This window comes from Taudactylus pleione, unplaced genomic scaffold (assembly GCF_031769625.1).
Source record: "Taudactylus pleione unplaced genomic scaffold, aTauple2 ptg000770l, whole genome shotgun sequence".
NCBI classification, from domain to species: Eukaryota; Metazoa; Chordata; class Amphibia; order Anura; family Myobatrachidae; genus Taudactylus; species Taudactylus pleione.
The window spans coordinates 1,305,038-1,325,000 of NW_028285172.1; the positions used below are offsets into that span (position 1 = coordinate 1,305,038).

A 19,963-nucleotide genomic window follows, 5' to 3' on the forward strand; every position below is an offset into this window, starting at 1 on the left:
ATAGTCGACGAGCCGGGTCAGAACCAAACGGACGAGATGGTACCAGGGAACAGGCGTAAATGGGTCACAGGGAAAAGCCGAGGTCATAACCAGATATTTCAATCTCGGAACCAGGGGTCGAGCAGAATCAGAGTCATGAACAAAGCCAAGGTCAGAACCGATAATCAGGATATGCACAGGAATGCTGGAGTATGGTAATGGAGCCTATACTCTGGCACTGGAGTGCTCCCTGGAACTTCCTTATATAGGTCAGAGATCAATTTAGCCCCCAATCAGCACTTCCTATTTCGTTCCTGTCTCTTTAAATCTTATAGCAGATATTAGGTGCAGAGGATACCGGTCTTTGATAGTGATAGCGTTCAAACCACAGTAGTCAATACACGGTCTCAAACCTCCATTTTTCTTCATAAAGAAGAAAAGGCTGGCACCTGCAGACGACTTGGATTCTTGGATAAACCCGCGTTCGAGATTCTCTTTCATGTAATCAGTTACGGTCTGGGTCTCTGGAAGCGACAGGGGAAACACACTGGCGCGGGGAGGCATTTTCCCTGGCAATAACTCTATGGCACAGTCCTACTCCTGATGGGCAGGAAGAGTCTCAGCAGCATTTTTACTGAAAACATCCCTGAAGGACTGGTACGGAGCAGGTAGAGAGTCATCCGAGATGATGTTCGTATTCTGGATAACCCGATGTGGTGGTTGGATTAAAGGCAAACAATTTTGAGAACACTGAGGTCCCCATGACAAAATTTGAGGTTCCTTCCAATCTAATGTAGGAGCATGCTTACGTAACCATGGAAGACCCAGGATAAATCGGACTGTCAGCTGATGAAATTACCGTATGTAAAAGAAAATTGACTCTTTGTGAAGAGCGACAACTAGCATGGTAATTTCTGGAGATCTGGAGTTGATGGTGACCATAGGAAGTTTGTTCCCATCTACCCTAATGATACTAAGTGGACTTTGTAGGGGCAAACTACGGATCCCTGACTCCTGTACTTCTTTGGCAGTAATGAAATTACCATCGGCACCTGAATCCAGGAAAACCTTAAGCGTCTTGGTGGGTTTCTCTAGTAATAAGATCACATCGATCGCAAACTGTGGTATTTCTTTCTCGATTGGGGTGTGCTGGAGCGCACTTAAGCTGACCACCCCCCGATCAGTGAGGTCTTGTCGTTTCTCGGACGTTTAGGACAATGAAGGAGACTATGATCTGGATCTCCGCAGTACAGGCACAGATTATTCTTGAATCTTCTTTTTCTCTTTCCACAACTGGCAAGCGTGATTTCTGCATTGGTTCCTCAGGAGACTCTACCGGGGCAGTGAAACGGGGTGCAAGCTTGAAGCTGAAGCACCGGGATTGCTCCCGTTCTCGGGTTCACTCTCTGTGGTCTCGGTTGATGCGGATGCATAAAGAGATTAAACCATCCAAAGATGTAAGCAAATCTCTGGATGCTAGGACGTCTTTGATCGGAAAGTCCTTTCATAAAAGCCGCAGCCAGAGCTTCATTGTTCTATCCTAATTCGGAAGCAAGGGTCCGGAACTGTACTGCGTATTGTCCTGCAGTCTGGTTTCTCTGTTTTAGCTGCAGAATAGCTGATGAAGCAGACTATACTCTGCCGGGCTCATCGAATACTTTTCTGAAGGCTTCTAGAAATTTAGAGCAGTCATTAACCACAGGATCATTCCTCTCCCACAGTGGAGACGGCCAGGCGATAGCCTGTTCGGACAGCAAGGAAATAACGTAGGCCACTTTGGTTTACTCTGAAGCAAAAGTTTGCCGCTTGAATTTCAAATTGGATCGAGCACTGATTCAAGAAACCTCGACAAGTCTTGGGCTGCCCATCATATTTGGAGGGATTTGGAATTCGCAATGGTGCGGATGCCCCTGCCGTTGGAATGGACACTGCAGACGGTGCTGCTGACTGTACAGAAGGAGGATGCAAACTGCCCACTTGTTGCATTAACGTTTGCAGTCACTGCATGAGTTGGGTTTGATCCCGTTCTGGCTTTTCCACTCGACTGAGCAAATTCTCCAGTATGTCGCGTGGCGAGGGATTACCAGCAGAATCCATATTTGGGCCACAGTATTCTGTCACATACTCTCGGATGGATTGTGGATGCTACCCGTATTCAGGGAACAGGCCAGACCTATTGCTGAGGCGCGGAGTCTAATGTTTTTTCACCGGGGACCCTCGCAAGAAGGTATGGACTTGGCTGCGTCCGACACACAGGTTGCGGCCCTCAGTTTAGGTTTCCGTATACAGGTGCTGGCGACCTTGGTTGGAATACAGAAGACATTAGCATAGTCGACGAGCTGGGTCAGAACCAAATGGACGAGACGGTACCAGTGAGCAGGCATAAACGGGTCACAGGGAGTAGCCGAGGTCAGAACCAGAGGCACGAACAAGCCATGGTCAGAACCAATAATCAGGATATGCACAGGAATGCTGGAGTATGGTAATGGAGCCTACACTCTGGCACTGGAGTGCTCCCAGGAACTTTCTTATATAGGTTATAGTTCAATTGTGCCCCTAATCAGAACTTCCTATTTTGTGCCCATCTCTTTAAATCTTCTAGCAGAGCGGACCGCGCGCTCCTATTGAAGCCACGGCCACCTGCACACAGCCGCCGGAGGAGGAGAACTGCTGACAGTGGGCGCCGGGGATTTCCCACCCACTGTCCCCCGCCAGCCCGGATGCCAGCACCGCCGAATTAGGTAAGAGGGACCTGGATTCGGCAGCACTGTGACATTTATTATTAATTATTCAGCCAGGGGCTGCACCCAATAAATAGTGTTTTTCCTTTTTTAATTAAATTATTCTAAAATTTTTCAGCCTGGGGCTGCACCAATTAATTGGTTAATTAATTTATTATCAATTTTACAGCCAGGGGCTGCACCAATGAATTTCTTTTTATTAATTATTCAGCCCGGGGCTGCACCAATGAATTGTTTTTTAATTTATTTATTATCAATTTTACAGCCAAGGGGCTGCACCAACTAGTATCAACTATCAATTCTTCAATCCCCAAGGGTTTCCCAACCAGCATCTTTGCACAGTCCTCAACTCTATTAATAATTATATCGATCAGTTTTGAGCCAGCAAGCTGGATGCAACCTTCTGGCACTTTAACTAATAAAAAAATCAATATTGTGAGCTCTGAGGTGGTCAAAATTGACTGGAAATAAGTGGAAATAAAGGTTATTGAGGTTATTAAAAGTGTAGGAACAAAAAAAGGCCCATTTTATGTGATGTTACCTGTTTATTTTTTTTTTAAAAATCCAGATCCAAAACCAAAATACATCAACAAAACACGGAGGTGAGTTTTTGGCAAAACCAATCCATGTCCAAAACCAAAACACGGGGGTCGGTGCACATCTCTAATAAAACTATCACAAATTCACCAACTGGCCGCGGCTGCAGGGAGGCGGGTTGGCGGGCCCCTACAAGCTTCGGGCCCTTGGGCAACTGCCCAACAAGCCCAATGGAAGAAATGGCCCTGCAGTAAGGAGCACATTTTCAGCTAATAAGGCATTCAGCGTGGACAAGTGACACAGGACCTGGCGTGCTGGGAGGAGCTATTAGCTGCAACTGCAGCCACAGTAATGGAGGAAACCGCAGTATAGAACTCAGCTATGACTTCGCTTTCATGTCACAGACCAATTGCAGATATCACAAATGATGGCAGCAGCTGCATTAATCACGGCAATGGGGTCAGTGGGCGAGATCAAGACGCGCTCATCACGGCAATGGGGTCAGTGGTCGAGATGAAGAAGCACTAATCACGGCAATGGGGTCAGTGGGCGAGATCAAGACGCGCTCATCACGGCAATGGGGTCAGTGGTCGAGATGAAGATGCACTAATCACAGCAATGGGGTCAGTGGGCGAGATCAAGACGCGCTCATCACGGCAATGGGATCAGTGGGCGAGATGAAGACGCACTCATCACGGCAATGGGGTCAGTGGGCGAGATGAAGATGCACTAATCACGGCAATGGGGTCAGTGGGCGAGATAAAGACGCACTAATCACGGCAATATGGTCAGTGGGCGAGATGAAGATGCACTAATCACGGCAATGGGGTCAGTGGGCGAGATAAAGACGCACTAATCACGGCAATATGGTCAGTGGGCGAGATGAAGACGCACTCATCATGGCAATGGGGTCAGTGGGCGAGATGAAGATGCACTAATCACGGCAATGGGGCCAGAGAGTGAGATGAAGACGCACTAATCATGGCAATGGGGTCAGTGGGCGAGATGAAGACGCACTAATCACGGCAATATGGTCAGTGGGCGAGATGAAGATGCACTAATCACGGCAATGGGGCCAGAGACTGAGATGAAGACGCACTCATCATGGCAATGGGGTCAGTGGGCGAGATGAAGACGCACTAATCACGGCAATGGGGTCAGAGGGTGAGATGAAGACGCACTCAGTGTGTATTGTGCGCCCGCATTATATACGTGACAGACGTGTAAGTTTGTGCCTCTGTGAGTGTAACGCATTGTAAGCACAACCCTACACACAGATGGATGTATAGGAATGGTTTGTGCCCAGAGCGTATACACATATACACACACACACACACACACACACACACACACGTATGAGCCTCAGAGGAGGTATTACAGGTAAATAATACAGTGGGTGCCTCACCTCTGGGAGATCCTGGATAGAGGTGCATGTGACAAGCAGTAATATCTGGCCCCGCTGTACAATGCTGCGATTGGTGGAATCACACAGCAATAGACCGCGCTATACTGATGTAAGACGTGATATGAAGCCGCTGACAGGCAGGTGCGCTGCTCTCCTAGGACTAGGGAACCTCCCTCACATTACAGAAATAGGCAGACATGAGATTTGTGGGGGGGACATTTATCTATGCACACTATACTTCCTGCCAGTAATCACACTGACGCCAGTCAGCTTGCGCTCAGCGAATGTATGTACATTGCGATATATGACAATTTCTAGTAATATTATATCTGACGCCATACTTGCCGACAATCAGCTCCAGCCTTCCGGGAGGGGGCAGATTGTCGCCTAACAGCGGGGGGGGCGCAGCCAGTTGGTGGTACATTGGGGGTGGAGCCGCATGATCGCGTCATCGTGGCTCCGCCCCTCTTCACAATGCCGTTATTTTCGGCAGTGTGAAGAAGGGGGCGGGGCATCATGGGCGTGTTATGGTCATTCAGATGCAGAGACGCCATGAGTGGGCATGTCAGTGCTAGCTCACGCAGAGACGCCATAAGTGGGCGTGTTATGGTCATTCAGACGCAGAGACGCCATGAGTGGGCATGTCAGGGCTAGCTCACGCAGAGACGCCATAAGTGGGCGTGTTATGGTCATTCAGACGCAGAGACGCCATAAGTGGGCATGTCAGGGCTAGCTCATGCAGATGCAGAGACTCCATAAGTGGGCATGTCAGGGCTAGCTCATTCAGACGCAGAGACGCCATAAGTGGGCATGTCAGGGCTAGCTCATGCAGACACAGAGACGCCATAAGTGGGCATGTCAGGGCTAGCTCATGCAGACGCAGAGACGCCATAAGTGGGCATGTCAGGGCTAGCTCATACAGACGCAGAGACGCCATAAGTGGGCAAGTCAGGGCTAGCTCATACAGACGCAGAGACGCCATAAGTGGGAATGTCAGGGCTAGCTCATACAGACGCAGAGACGCCATAAGTGGGCGAGTCAGGGCTAGCTCATGCTGACGCAGAGACGCCATAAGTGGGCATGTCAGGGCTAGCTCAAGCAGACGCAGAGGCGCCATAAGTGGGTATGTCAGGGCTAGCTCAAGCAGACGCAGAGGCGCCATAAGTGGGCATGTCAGGGCTAGCTCATACAGACGCAGAGACGCCATAAGTGGGCATGTCAGGGCTAGCTCATTCAGACGCAGACACGCCATAAGTGGGCATGTCAGGGCTAGCTCATTCAGACGCAAAGACGCCATAAGTGGGCATGTCAGGGCTAGCTCATTCAGACGCAGAGAGGCCATAAGTGGGCGTGTCAGGGCTAGCTCATGCAGACGCAGAGACAACGATAGTGGGCGTGTCAGGACTAGCTCATACAGATGCAGAGACGCTGTAAGTGGGCATGTCAGGGCTAGCTGATGCAGAGACGCCATAAGTGGGCATGTCAGGGCTAGCTCATGCAGACGCAGAGACGACATAAGTGGGCATGTCAGGGCTAGCTCATGCAGACGCAGAGACGCCTTAAGTGGGCGTGTCAGGGCTAGCTCATGCAGATGTAGACACGCCATAAGTGGGCATGTCAGGGCTGGCTCATGCAGACGCAGAGACACCATAAGTGGGCATGTCAGGGCTAGCTCATGCAGACGCAGAGACGCCATAAGTGGGCGTGTCAGGGCTAGCTCATGCAGATGCAGAGACGCTGTAAGTGGGCATGTCAGGGCTAGCTCAAGCAGACGCAGAGACGCCATAAGTGGGCATGTCAGGGCTAGCTCAAGCAGACGCAGAGACGCCATAAGTGGGCTTGTCAGGGCTAGCTCATTCAGACGCAGAGACGTCATAAGTGGGCATGTCAGGGCTAGCTCACGCAGACGCAGAGACGCCATAAGTGGGCGTGTCAGGGCTAGCTCATTCAGACGCAGAGACGTCATAAGTGGGCATGTCAGGACTAGCTCATAGACGCAGAGGCGCCATAAGTGGGCATGTCAGGGCTAGCTCATGCAGACGCAGAGACGCCATAAGTGGGCATGTCAGGGCTAGCTCATTCAGACGCAGAGACGTCATAAGTGGGCATGTCAGGGCTAGCTCATGCAGACGCAGAGACGCCATAAGTGGGCTTGTCAGGGCTAGCTCATTCAGACGCAGAAACGTCATAAGTGGGCATGTCAGGGCTAGCTCATTCAGACGCAGAGACGCCATAAGTGGGCATGTCAGGGCTAGCTCATGCAGACGCAGAGACGCCATAAGTGGGCGTGTCAGGGCTAGCTCATTCAGACGCAGAGACGTCATAAGTGGGCATGTCAGGGCTAGCTCATGCAGACACAGAGACGCCATAAGTGGGCATGTCAGGGCTAGCTCATGCAGACACAGAGACGCCATAAGTGGGCATGTCAGGGCTAGCTCATGCAGACACAGAGACGCCATAAGTGGGCATGTCAGGGCTAGCTCATTCAGACGCAGAGACGCCATAAGTGGGCTTGTCAGGGCTAGCTCATTCAGACGCAGAGACGCCATAAGTGGGCTTGTCAGGGCTAGCTCATTCAGACGCAGAGACGCCATAAGTGGGCATGTCAGGGCTAGCTCATGCTGACGCAGAGACGCCATAAGTGGGCATGTCAGGGCTAGCTCATACAGACGCAGAGACGCCATAAGTGGGCATGTCAGGGCTAGCTCATGCAGACGCAGAGACGCCATAAGTGGGCATGTCAGGGCTAGCTCATGCAGACGCAGAGACGTCATAAGTGGGCATGTCAGGGCTAGCTCATGCAGACGCAGAGACGCCATAAGTGGGCATGTCAGGGCTAGCTCATACAGACGCAGAGACGCCATAAGTGAGCATGTCAGGGCTAGCTCATTCAGACGCAGCCTACTACACCAGAGAAGACTGGTACAGGTAGCTGCATATTATCCTGACCTCTGAATCAGGCCATTAATAAGCTGCAAATCACATGCTGTATGATACCTCCCAGCCCAGCACTGGGACGGACATCGGAAGCCGATGGTTACCAACCACTGATGTTTCCAATTCAATGGAAGTACTTTTACCAATGCTGGATTTTGATGTTTGCCAGCCATCGGATGCAGCTTTCAGATGCCCATCCGATATCCGGCTGCTTCTGTGCATGTGCTCAGTAAAACCATCGATTGCTGTACCATCAAATGGTAGCGATGCGATTGCTAGTAACTACACTAATAGCCATCGTATTCCTGGATTTGGTGCTGGTGGCACCTGCATAGAGGAATATCAAAGTGGCGTCCCACAAAAAAATGGGTGTTTAAGCGCAAGGCATGTGCGCATATTACATTACAGAGTATATCTGGTGCGGAACGTCTGTGACTCTATACTGCGCTGGGAGCAGATTCCCCTACATACATAATACAGATATGACGGTGATATTACATTACAGAGTATATCAGGTGCGGAACGTCTGTGACTCTATACTGCGCTGGGAGCAGATTCCCCTACATACATAATACAGATATGACGGTGATATTACATTACAGAGTATATCAGGTGCGGAACGTCTGTGACTCTATACTGCGCTGGGAGCAGATTCCCCTACATACATAATACAGATATGACGGTGATATTACATTACAGAGTATATCAGGTGCGGAACGTCTGTGACTCTATACTGCGCTGGGAGCAGATTCCCCTACATACATAATACAGATATGACGGTGATATTGCATTACACAGTATATCAGGTGCGGATTGTCTGTGACTCTATACTGCGCTGGGAGCAGAGATATATATATATATATATATAACAGATATGATGGTGATATCGCAGTGAAGCTACGCGGATGCAGCTATCTCTATGGCTGAGCTCAGGGAAGGCGGGACGGTGTCATTACCTGGCAGAGGTCGGCTCCTTATCCGCAGCGTAGAAACTGAAGTCATATTTCCATCCTCTGCGAGTGTCGCACGCTGATGAGGTAATCATCCACTTCCTGGGACACGTGTCACCCTGCAGCCCTGTGGTGGACATACAAGCGGTCAGCTTCCACGTGTAGTTACCGTAAGGAATCTTATACACCTAAACAATGGATTAATGAAAACAAATATTTACAATGTGACACCCTTATTCGCGTGCTCCTCAGTGTCCTGTGTACTATGCGCCTATTACAGCGTTACACTGCGGCACTATGGGACATCTCTACCATCCGCTTACTTGACAATAAATCAAATTGACAGTGATTCTTAAAAAATATTTTCTTTGTCCCTAAATAATGATCATTTAAGAAAAGTGTCAGTGGAAATGCCTAGCGCAGCGCTTCCGTGTCTGCTCCGGCACCCTGCGCATGGCGGGGAATGAATTCGGTGTGACGCATAGCACTTCCTCCACCCTGTCATGTGCCGCGCAGAGTTCTCTGTATGCAAGAAGCTAACGCCATCTGCGGAGTACTAAATACAGGAGGCAATGATAAAGGGCTCGCGTGCCACCTTTCTAGAAGAATTCGGAAATGAAGGGGCGACGTACAGGTTATTAGTGGGCGGAATGGTCTGTGAGACATAGAAGATGAGAAGTGATTTGTGCTAGCAGCCGGTAACACGTCATGTTCTGCGCTCTCTATTGCGGGACGCCTCAGCCAGATTTCACACAACGGCGACAGCCATCAGCATTAACAGCGAGGATAATACAAAACTAAGTCAGGCCCTTTCCTCTGCTCTGGCCCTCATCCTCGCGGCGCACAGTGTTGCTGGTGATTGGACTCACTTTGTAAAGTGTAATAATTACAAAACAAAAGTTGTACACAGGTATAATTACTGCCGACATGACCACATGCCACAGAGAGGGCGCGAATGCGGCAGTGCGCAGGTCAGTGGGGTGTCAGCCAATACGCTCAACCGCAGAGCTACAAAGAGTGCGACCACATGGTGCCCCAGTGACTCCTCCCCCAGCTCAGGTGCCGTGCACACATGATCCCCTAATAACGATCCCTACAGTTACCGTGAGGAGCACTGATAAACAGTTTGCTGAAACGAGACTTTGGCCAGAGCATGTGGGGCTAACAAGTATGAGAGGTCCCCAGCCCAGGCCAGGCTACTGCTTAAGTGAAGTAACACTGGGTACAGTTGGCGTAATGGTAAGCATTTCCTCCCATACTCCAAATATGTAGTGGTGGTTTCATTGCTTTATGACTAAAAATGACCCTTGATAGTGCGTACTGCGCAGGAATATGCACCACAATGTGTAAGTGCCGGCCAGTATAGCGATCACACAGAGATCATGTACACAGTAACAAAGCCATCGCAGAGTGAGTGATGGGAGGTCAGGGTCTGGGGGTGGTAACGGAGGATGGTTGGAGAAATACAGGCGTGTCTGACCGTTTGAACGCCATTTCCAGGGAATGCATAAATTACCCACTGTGACGGCATTCACAGCCTGAGTACTCATTGCGTGCGAAGAGACGTCCAATAACTAAGTGTCAGTCAGACCTGCTGTAATTATGCGCGAGGGTCCGATGTTACTCGATGTATACGCAGGATTGCGAGGTCTTACGGATTTGTGAAAGCGGTAGTGGCCGTCTCTATGCTGGATGAGCAATTGCAGACATTAACATATTATTATTACAGCAGAATTGTGTAAGTGCAGCTGCGATCATAATAGCCATGTATATAGGAGACTGTGCTGAGTAATGTGACACCTGTATATCTGTGTGCTCAATAGTCTGTATATAGGAGACTGTGCTGAGTAATGTGACACCTGTATATCTGTGTGCTCCTGAGTCTGTATATGGAGACTGCGCTGAGAAATGTGATATGTGACACCTGTATATCTGTGTGCTCCTGAGTCTGTATATGGAGACTGTGCTGAGTAATGTGATATGTGACACCTGTATATCTGTGTGCTCCTGAGTCTGTATATAGGAGACTGCGCTGTGTAATGTGATATGTGACACCTGTATATCTGTGTGCTCCTGAGTCTGTATATGGGAGACTGCGCTGAGTAATGTGATATGTGACACCCGTATATCTGTGTGCACCTGAGTCTGTATATGGGAGACTGCGCTGAGAAATGTGATATGTGACACCTATATATATGTGTGCTCCTGAGTCTGTATATAGGAGACTGCGCTGAGTAATGTGATATGTGACACCTGTATATCTGTGTGCTCCTGAGTCTGTATATGGGAGACTGTGCTGAGTAATGTGATATGTGACACCTATATATATGTGTGCTCCTGAGTCTGTATATAGGAGACTGTGCTGAGTAATGTGATATGTGACACCTGTATATCGGTGTGCTCCTGAGTCTGTATATAGGAGACTGCGCTGAGTAATGTGATATGTGACACCTGTATATCTGTGTGCTCCTGAGTCTGTATATGGGAGACTGCGCTGAGTAATGTGATATGTGACACCTGTATATCTGTGTGCTCCTGAGTCTGTATATGGGAGACTGTGCTGAGTAATGTGACACCTGTATATCTGTGTGCTCCTGAGTCTGTATATAGGAGACTGCGTTGAGTAATGTGATATGTGACACCTGTATATATGTGTGCTCCTGAGTCTGTATATGGAGACTGCGCTGTGTAATGTGACACCTATATATCTGTGTGCTCCTGAGTCTGTATATAGGAGACTGCGTTGAGTAATGTGATATGAGACACCTGTATATATGTGTGCTCCTTAGTCTGTATATGGAGACTGTGCTGAGTAATGTGATATGTAACACCTGTATATCTGTGTGCTCCTGAGTCTGTATATAGGAGACTGCGCTGAGTAATGTGATATGTAACACCTGTATATCTGTGTGCTCCTGAGTCTGTATATAGGAGACTGCGCTGAGTAATGTGATATGTGACACCTATATATATGTGTGCTCCTGAGTCTGTATATAGGAGACTGCGCTGAGTAATGTGATATGTGACACCTGTATATCTGTGTGCTCCTGAGTCTGTATATGGGAGACTGTGCTGAGTAATGTGATATGTGACACCTATATATATGTGTGCTCCTGAGTCTGTATATAGGAGACTGTGCTGAGTAATGTGATATGTGACACCTGTATATCGGTGTGCTCCTGAGTCTGTATATAGGAGACTGCGCTGAGTAATGTGATATGTGACACCTGTATATCTGTGTGCTCCTGAGTCTGTATATGGGAGACTGCGCTGAGTAATGTGATATGTAACACCTGTATATCTGTGTGCTCCTGAGTCTGTATATAGGAGACTGCGCTGAGTAATGTGATATGTAACACCTGTATATCTGTGTGCTCCTGAGTCTGTATATGAGAGACTGTGCTGAGTAATGTGATATGTGACACCTGTATATTTGTGTGCTCCTGAGTCTGTATATGGGAGACTGCGCTGAGTAATGTGATATGTGACACCTGTATATCTGTGTGCTCCTGAGTCTGTATATGGGAGACTGTGCTGAGTAATGTGATATGTGACACCTGTATATCTGTGTGCTCCTGAGTCTGTATATGGGAGACTGCGCTGTCACATATCACATTACTCAGCGCAGTCTCCCATATACAGACTCAGGAGCACACAGATATACAAGAGTCACATTACACAGCGCAGTCTCCATATACAGACTCAGGAGCACACAGATATACAGGTGTCACATATCACATTACTCAGCGCAGTCTCCCATATACAGACTCAGGAGCACACAGATATACAGGTGTCACATATCACATTACTCAGCGCAGTCTCCCATATACAGACTCAGGAGCACACAGATATACAGGTGTCACATATCACATTACTCAGCGCAGTCTCCCATATACAGACTAAGGAGCACACAGATATACAGGTGTCACACATCACATTACTCAGCGCAGTCTCCTATATACAGACTCAGGAGCACACAGATATACAGGTGTCACATATCACATTACTCAGCGCAGTCTCCCATATACAGACTCAGGAGCACACAGATATACAGGTGTCACATATCACATTACTCAGCGCAGTCTCCCATATACAGACTCAGGAGTACACAGATATACAGGTGTCACATATCACATTACTCAGCACAGTCTCCTATATACAGACTCAGGAGCACACAGATATACAGGTGTCACATATCACATTACTCAGCGCAGTCTCCTATATACAGACTCAGGAGCACACAGATATACAGGTGTCACATATCACATTACTCAGCGCAGTCTCCTATATACAGACTCAGGAGCACACAGATATACAGGTGTCACATATCACATTACTCAGCGCAGTCTCCTATATACAGACTCAGGAGCACACAGATATACAGGTGTCACATATCGCATTACTCAGCACAGTCTCCCATATACAGACTCAGGAGCACACAGATATACAGGTGTCACATATCACATTACTCAGCGCAGTCTCCCATATACAGACTCAGGAGCACACAGATATACAGGTGTCACATATCACATTACTCAGCGCAGTCTCCTATATACAGACTCAGGAGCACACAGATATACAGGTGTCACATATCACATTACTCAGCACAGTCTCCCATATACAGGCTCAGGAGCACACATATATACAGGTGTCACATATCACATTACTCTGCACAGTCTCCCTATATACAGACTCAGGAGCACACAGATATACAGGTGTCACATATCACATTACTCAGCGCAGTCTCCTATATACAGACTCAGGAGCACACAGATATACAGGTGTCACATATCACATTACTCAGCGCTGTTTCCTTGTGCATTTTAGTTATATTACGGATAAGATACAATTTGAGGCAAAAAAAAGACTCTCTGTGCAAACTAAGTTGCACAGAACCTTGCGGCTCACTAGTACTAGACGTCTTGCGCCGCATGGCTACATATACAATGTAAATAAGAAAATGAAAAAAGTGAAAATCGTAAAAATAAGCTTCTCCTCTATTGCTGTCTGCATATACAGCCATGGCCAAAAAGTTTGAGAATGGCACAAGTATTGGTTTTCACAAAGTTTGCTGCTTCAGTGTTATTAGACTTTTTTGTCAGATGTTACTATGGTATACTGAGGTAGCATTACATAAGTGTCAGATGTTACTATGGTATACTGAGGTAACATTACAGCATTACATAAGTGTCAGATGTTACTATGGTATACTGAGGTGACATTACAGCATTACATAAGTGTCAGATGTTACTATGGTATACTGAGGTAACATTACATCATTACATAAGTGTCAGATGTTACTATGATATACTGAGGTAACATTACAGCATTACATAAGTGTCAGATGTTACTATGGTATACTGAGGTAACATTACAGCATTACATAAGTGTCAGATGTTACTATGGTATACTGAGGTAACATTACAGCATGACATAAGTGTCAGATGTTACTATGGTATACTGAGGTAACATTACAGCATGACATAAGTGTCAGATGTTACTATGGTATACTGAGGTAACATTACAGCATGACATAAGTGTCAGATGTTACTATGGTATACTGAGGTAACATTACAGCATTACATAAGTGTCAGATGTTACTATGGTATACTGAGGTAACATTACAGCATTACATAAGTGTCAGATGTTACTATGGTATACTGAGGTAACATTACAGCATTACATAAGTGTCAGATGTTACTATGGTATACTGAGGGAACATTACAGCATTTCATAAGTGTCAGATGTTACTATGGTATACTGAGGTAACATTACATAAGTGTCAGAGGTTACTATGGTATACTGAGGTAACATTACATAAGTGTCAGAGGTTACTATGATATACTGAGGTAACATTACAGCATTACATAAGTGTCAGATGTTACTATGGTATACTGAGGTAACATTACATAAGTGTCAGATGTTACTATGGTATACTGAGGTGACATTACAGTATTACATAAGTGTCAGATGTTACTATGGTATACTGAGGTGACATTACAGTATTACATAAGTGTCAGATGTTACTATGGTATACTGAGGTGACATTACAGCATTACATAAGTGTCAGATGTTACTATGGTATACTGAGGTGACATTACAGCATTACATAAGTGTCAGATGTTACTATGGTATACTGAGGTAGCATTACATAAGTGTCAGATGTTACTATGGTATACTGAGGTGACATTACAGTATTACATAAGTGTCAGATGTTACTATGGTATACTGAGGTGACATTACAGCATTACATAAGTGTCAGATGTTACTATGGTATACTGAGGTGACATTACAGCATTACATAAGTGTCAGATGTTACTATGGTATACTGAGGTAACATTACATCATTACATAAGTGTCAGATGTTACTATGGTATACTGAGGTAACATTACAGCATTACATAAGTGTCAGATGTTACTATGGTATACTGAGGTAACATTACAGCATTACATAAGTGTCAGATGTTACTATGGTATACTGAGGTAACATTACAGCATTACATAAGTGTCAGATGTTACTATGGTATACTGAGGGAACATTACAGCATTTCATAAGTGTCAGATGTTACTATGGTATACTGAGGTAACATTACATAAGTGTCAGAGGTTACTATGGTATACTGAGGTAACATTACATAAGTGTCAGAGGTTACTATGATATACTGAGGTAACATTACAGCATTACATAAGTGTCAGATGTTACTATGGTATACTGAGGTAACATTACATAAGTGTCAGAGGTTACTATGGTATACTGAGGTAACATTACATAAGTGTCAGATGTTACTATGATATACTGAGGTAACATTACAGCATTACATAAGTGTCAGATGTTACTATGGTATACTGAGGTAACATTACATAAGTGTCAGAGGTTACTATGGTATACTGAGGTAACATTACAGCATTACGTAAGTGTCAGATGTTACTATGGTATACTGAGGTAACATTACATAAGTGTCAGAGGTTACTATGGTATACTGAGGTAACATTACATAAGTGTCAGAGGTTACTATGATATACTGAGGTAACATTACAGCATTACATAAGTGTCACATGTTACTATGGTATACTGAGGTAACATTACAGCATTACATAAGTGTCAGAGGTTACTATGGTATACTGAGGTAACATTACAGCATTACATAAGTGTCAGATGTTACTATGATATACTGAGGTAACATTACAGCATGACATAAGTGTCAGATGTGACTATGTTACACTGAGGTAACATTACAGCATTACATAAGTGTCAGATGTTACTATGGTATACTGAGGTAACATTACATCATTACATAAGTGTCAGATGTTCCTATGGTATACTGAGCTAGCATTACATAAGTGTCAGATGTTACTATGGTATACTGAGGTAACATTACAGCATTACATAAGTGTCAGATGTTACTATGGTATACTGAGGTAACATTACAGCATTACATAAGTGTCAGATGTTACTATGGTATAGTGAGGTAACATTACAGTATAACATAAGTGTCAGATGTTACTATGGTATAGTGAAGTAACATTACAGCATTACGTAAGTGTCAGAGGCTTTTATTGACAATTACATTAAGTTTATGCAGAGAGTCAATATTTGCAGTGTTGACCCTTGTATTTCAAGACCTCTGCAATTGGCCCTGGCATGCTGTCTCTCAAATTCTGGGCCATTCTCAGAACTTTTGGCCATGGCTTTACACAGAATTAATATTTTTCTGAACGGCAAAGTTGGTATCCCCGCTCCCCCCATGAATACCAGACACTTGCCGCATAGAGGAATATCCGACGCACTGCTGGGAAACACAAGGGCCATAACTACGAGATTTATTACAATTTATGCTGCACAATACATGGAGAACCTGTTCCAGAATATGTCGTAATAAAGGTGTTCAGAATACAACATCCGTCACCTCAGAGAACGTTAAAGCGACAGAGTCACTGACAGAATTGGTGCACTCTCTCTAACTCAATTCTGAGGTGCTACATAATATCCAGTAGTATTGGAAAGAGGTACGGTGACACGTGAGTGCTCCTTATACCATTATTCTCTCTCATTCCCTAAGGACTCCCCATCTCCCTACTAGGCCAAGGGAGGGAATGTCACCCAACCACACACTATGGCTCATAGTCAATGTACACAATGGCCACAATTACCCTCGATGTGAGGCCCTCAGTAATCTTTGTACCCTAGAACATGGCCCCTTCTGCCAACACAAAGCCCAACTTAATCCATTTGTTTCCCAAGACAGCGATGCAGCGTCACCCAGCACTGTGCAAGCTGCCTGATTGTGTCAGCTAAACCAAGGCAGAATCACACCACGCCTGGCAGGAGGTCAGCTACACTGAGGCAGAATCACACCACGCCTGGCAGGAGGTCAGCTACACCGAGGCAGAATCACACCAGGCCTGGCAGGAGGTCAGCTACACCGAGGCAGAATCACACCAGGCCTGGCAGGAGGTCAGCTACACCGAGGCAGAATCACACCAGGCCTGGCAGGAGGTCAGCTACACCGAGGCAGAATCACACCACGCCTGGCAGGAGGTCAGCTACACCGAGGCAGAATCACACCACGCCTGGCAGGAGGTCAGCTACACCGAGGCAGAATCACACCACGCCTGGCAGGAGGTCAGCTACACCGAGGCAGAATCACACCACGCCTGGCAGGTGGTCAGCTACACGAGGCAGAATCACACCACGCCTGGCAGGAGGTCAGCTACACCGAGGCAGAATCACACCACACCTGGCAGGAGGTCAGCTACACCGAGGCAGAATCACACCACACCTGGCAGGAGGTCAGCTACACCGAGGCAGAATCACACCAGGCCTGGCAGGAGGTCAGCTACACCGAGGCAGAATCACACCACGCCTGGCAGGAGGTCAGCTACACCGAGGCAGAATCACACCACGCCTGGCAGGAGGTCAGCTACACCGAGGCAGAATCACACCAGGCCTGGCAGGAGGTCAGCTACACCGAGGCAGAATCACACCACGCCTGGCAGGAGGTCAGCTACACCGAGGCAGAATCACACCACGCCTGGCAGGAGGTCAGCTACACCGAGGCAGAATCACACCACGCCTGGCAGGAGGTCAGCTACACCGAGGCAGAATCACACCACGCCTGGCAGGTGGTCAGCTACACCGAGGCAGAATCACACCACACCTGGCAGGAGGTCAGCTACACCGAGGCAGAATCACACCAGGCCTGGCAGGTGGTCAGCTACACCGAGGCAGAATCACACCACACCTGGCAGGAGGTCAGCTACACCGAGGCAGAATCACACCAGGCCTGGCAGGAGGTCAGCTACACCGAGGCAGAATCACACCACGCCTGGCAGGAGGTCAGCTACACCGAGGCAGAATCACACCACGCCTGGCAGGAGGTCAGCTACACCGAGGCAGAATCACACCACGCCTGGCAGGTGGTCAGCTACACCGAGGCAGAATCACACCACGCCTGGCAGGAGGCCAGCTACACCGAGGCAGAATCACACCACGCCTGGCAGGAGGTCAGCTACACCGAGGCAGAATCACACCAGGCCTGGCAGGAGGTCAGCTACACCGAGGCAGAATCACACCACGCCTGGCAGGAGGTCAGCTACACCGAGGCAGAATCACACCACGCCTGGCAGGAGGTCAGCTACACCGAGGCAGAATCACACCAGGCCTGGCAGGTGGTCAGCTACACCGAGGCAGAATCACACCACGCCTGGCAGGAGGTCAGCTACACCGAGGCAGAATCACACCACACCTGGCAGGAGGTCAGCTACACCGAGGCAGAATCACACCACGCCTGGCAGGAGGTCAGCTACACCAAGGCAGAATCACACCACGCCTGGCAGGAGGTCAGCTACACCGAGGCAGAATCACACCACGCCTGGCAGGAGGTCAGCTACACCGAGGCAGAATCACACCACGCCTGGCAGGAGGTCAGCTACACCGAGGCAGAATCACACCACGCCTGGCAGGAGGTCAGCTACACCGAGGCAGAATCACACCACGCCTGGCAGGTGGTCAGCTACACCGAGGCAGAATCACACCACGCCTGGCAGGAGGTCAGCTACACCGAGGCAGAATCACACCACACCTGGCAGGAGGTCAGCTACACCGAGGCAGAATCACACCAGGCCTGGCAGGAGGTCAGCTACACCGAGGCAGAATCACATCACGCCTGGCAGGTGGTCAGCTACACCGAGGCAGAATCACACCACGCCTGGCAGGAGGTCAGCTACACCGAGGCAGAATCACACCACGCCTGGCAGGTGGTCAGCTACACCGAGGCAGAATCACACCACGCCTGGCAGGAGGTCAGCTACACCGAGGCAGAATCACACCACACCTGGCAGGAGGTCAGCTACACCGAGGCAGAATCACACCACGCCTGGCAGGAGGTCAGCTGCTTAAAACACTGAGAAATCTGCCAAGAAAACCTCTACCCTCTGCCTAGTGTCCTGGCATACTCCAGCTAATCCTCAGGTACTCGTCCGTCGATGTGTTTCTTTGAAGCGTTTCATGAGATGCTTAAAAAAATAGTTCTGTACAACAGAAAATGACTTCAGAGGGAGACGCATTTCTTCTAATGTAATACTTTGCCGTCCAGAGCAGAGCTCGTGTAATGGGCCAGCCAGCGGCACTTCTATATCTTCAGTCTCTGGTAATGAGAAAAGGCTATGTACCAACGTGTTACCCTGAGCATCTGAGCACAGTGTTCTGCTACTTTACATAGCAGCCGGGTGACGTGGAGGCCATCCTGACAAGCTGAGGTGCTGCTAGGGCCAGATGGGCATAGTAATCAGGGGTCAGCTCCAATAACTGTATATACAAATTGTATCTAATATAGAAAAGAGCTAAGAACAATCATAAATATACATCCAAGTCCTCCAGCCAGTAGGGGCTATTTATGAAGGGGGTAAGAAGTTAGGGCTGGTTTCTATCTAACCTGTGGACAGTGAGTTACACATCGCTATGTTTACTGATTGATATAGTGGGCGAAACATTAGAGAACGGAGCAATACATAAACTCGGTTAGATTTGATGTTAGTAGATGTCTGAGACTTTCGCTAGCTGGGAACGCGGGTAACCCCTCGGTGCTAGCTAGGAACGCGGGTAACCCCACACTGCTAGCTGGGAATGCAGGTAATCCCTCGGTGCTAGCTAGGAACGCGGGTAACCCCACACTGCTAGCCGGGAATGTAGGTAATCCCTCGGTGCTAGCTAGGAATGCGGGTAGCCCCACACTGCTAGCCGGGAATGTAGGTAATCCCTCGGTGCTAGCTAGGAATGCGGGTAGCCCCACACTGCTTGTCGGGAATGTAGGAAACCCCTCACTGCTAGCCGGGAATGTAGGAAACCCCTCACTGCTAGCAGGGAATGTAGGAAACCCCTCACTGCTAGCAGGGAATGTAGGAAACCCCTCACT

At 47.8% G+C, this 19,963-nt stretch overlaps 1 protein-coding gene across 1 annotated transcript in view; it reads right to left on the reverse strand.

The window, feature by feature from the left end:
* DISP3 (dispatched RND transporter family member 3) overlaps positions 1–19,963 on the reverse strand; it is a 363,985-nt gene that overhangs the window by 46,501 nt on the left and 297,521 nt on the right. Inside the window, exon 13 of the mRNA XM_088457578.1 lies at positions 8,556–8,737. Within this exon, the coding sequence (XP_088313704.1) occupies positions 8,556–8,737 (182 nt within the window). The remainder of the gene's footprint in view (positions 1–8,555; positions 8,738–19,963) is intronic.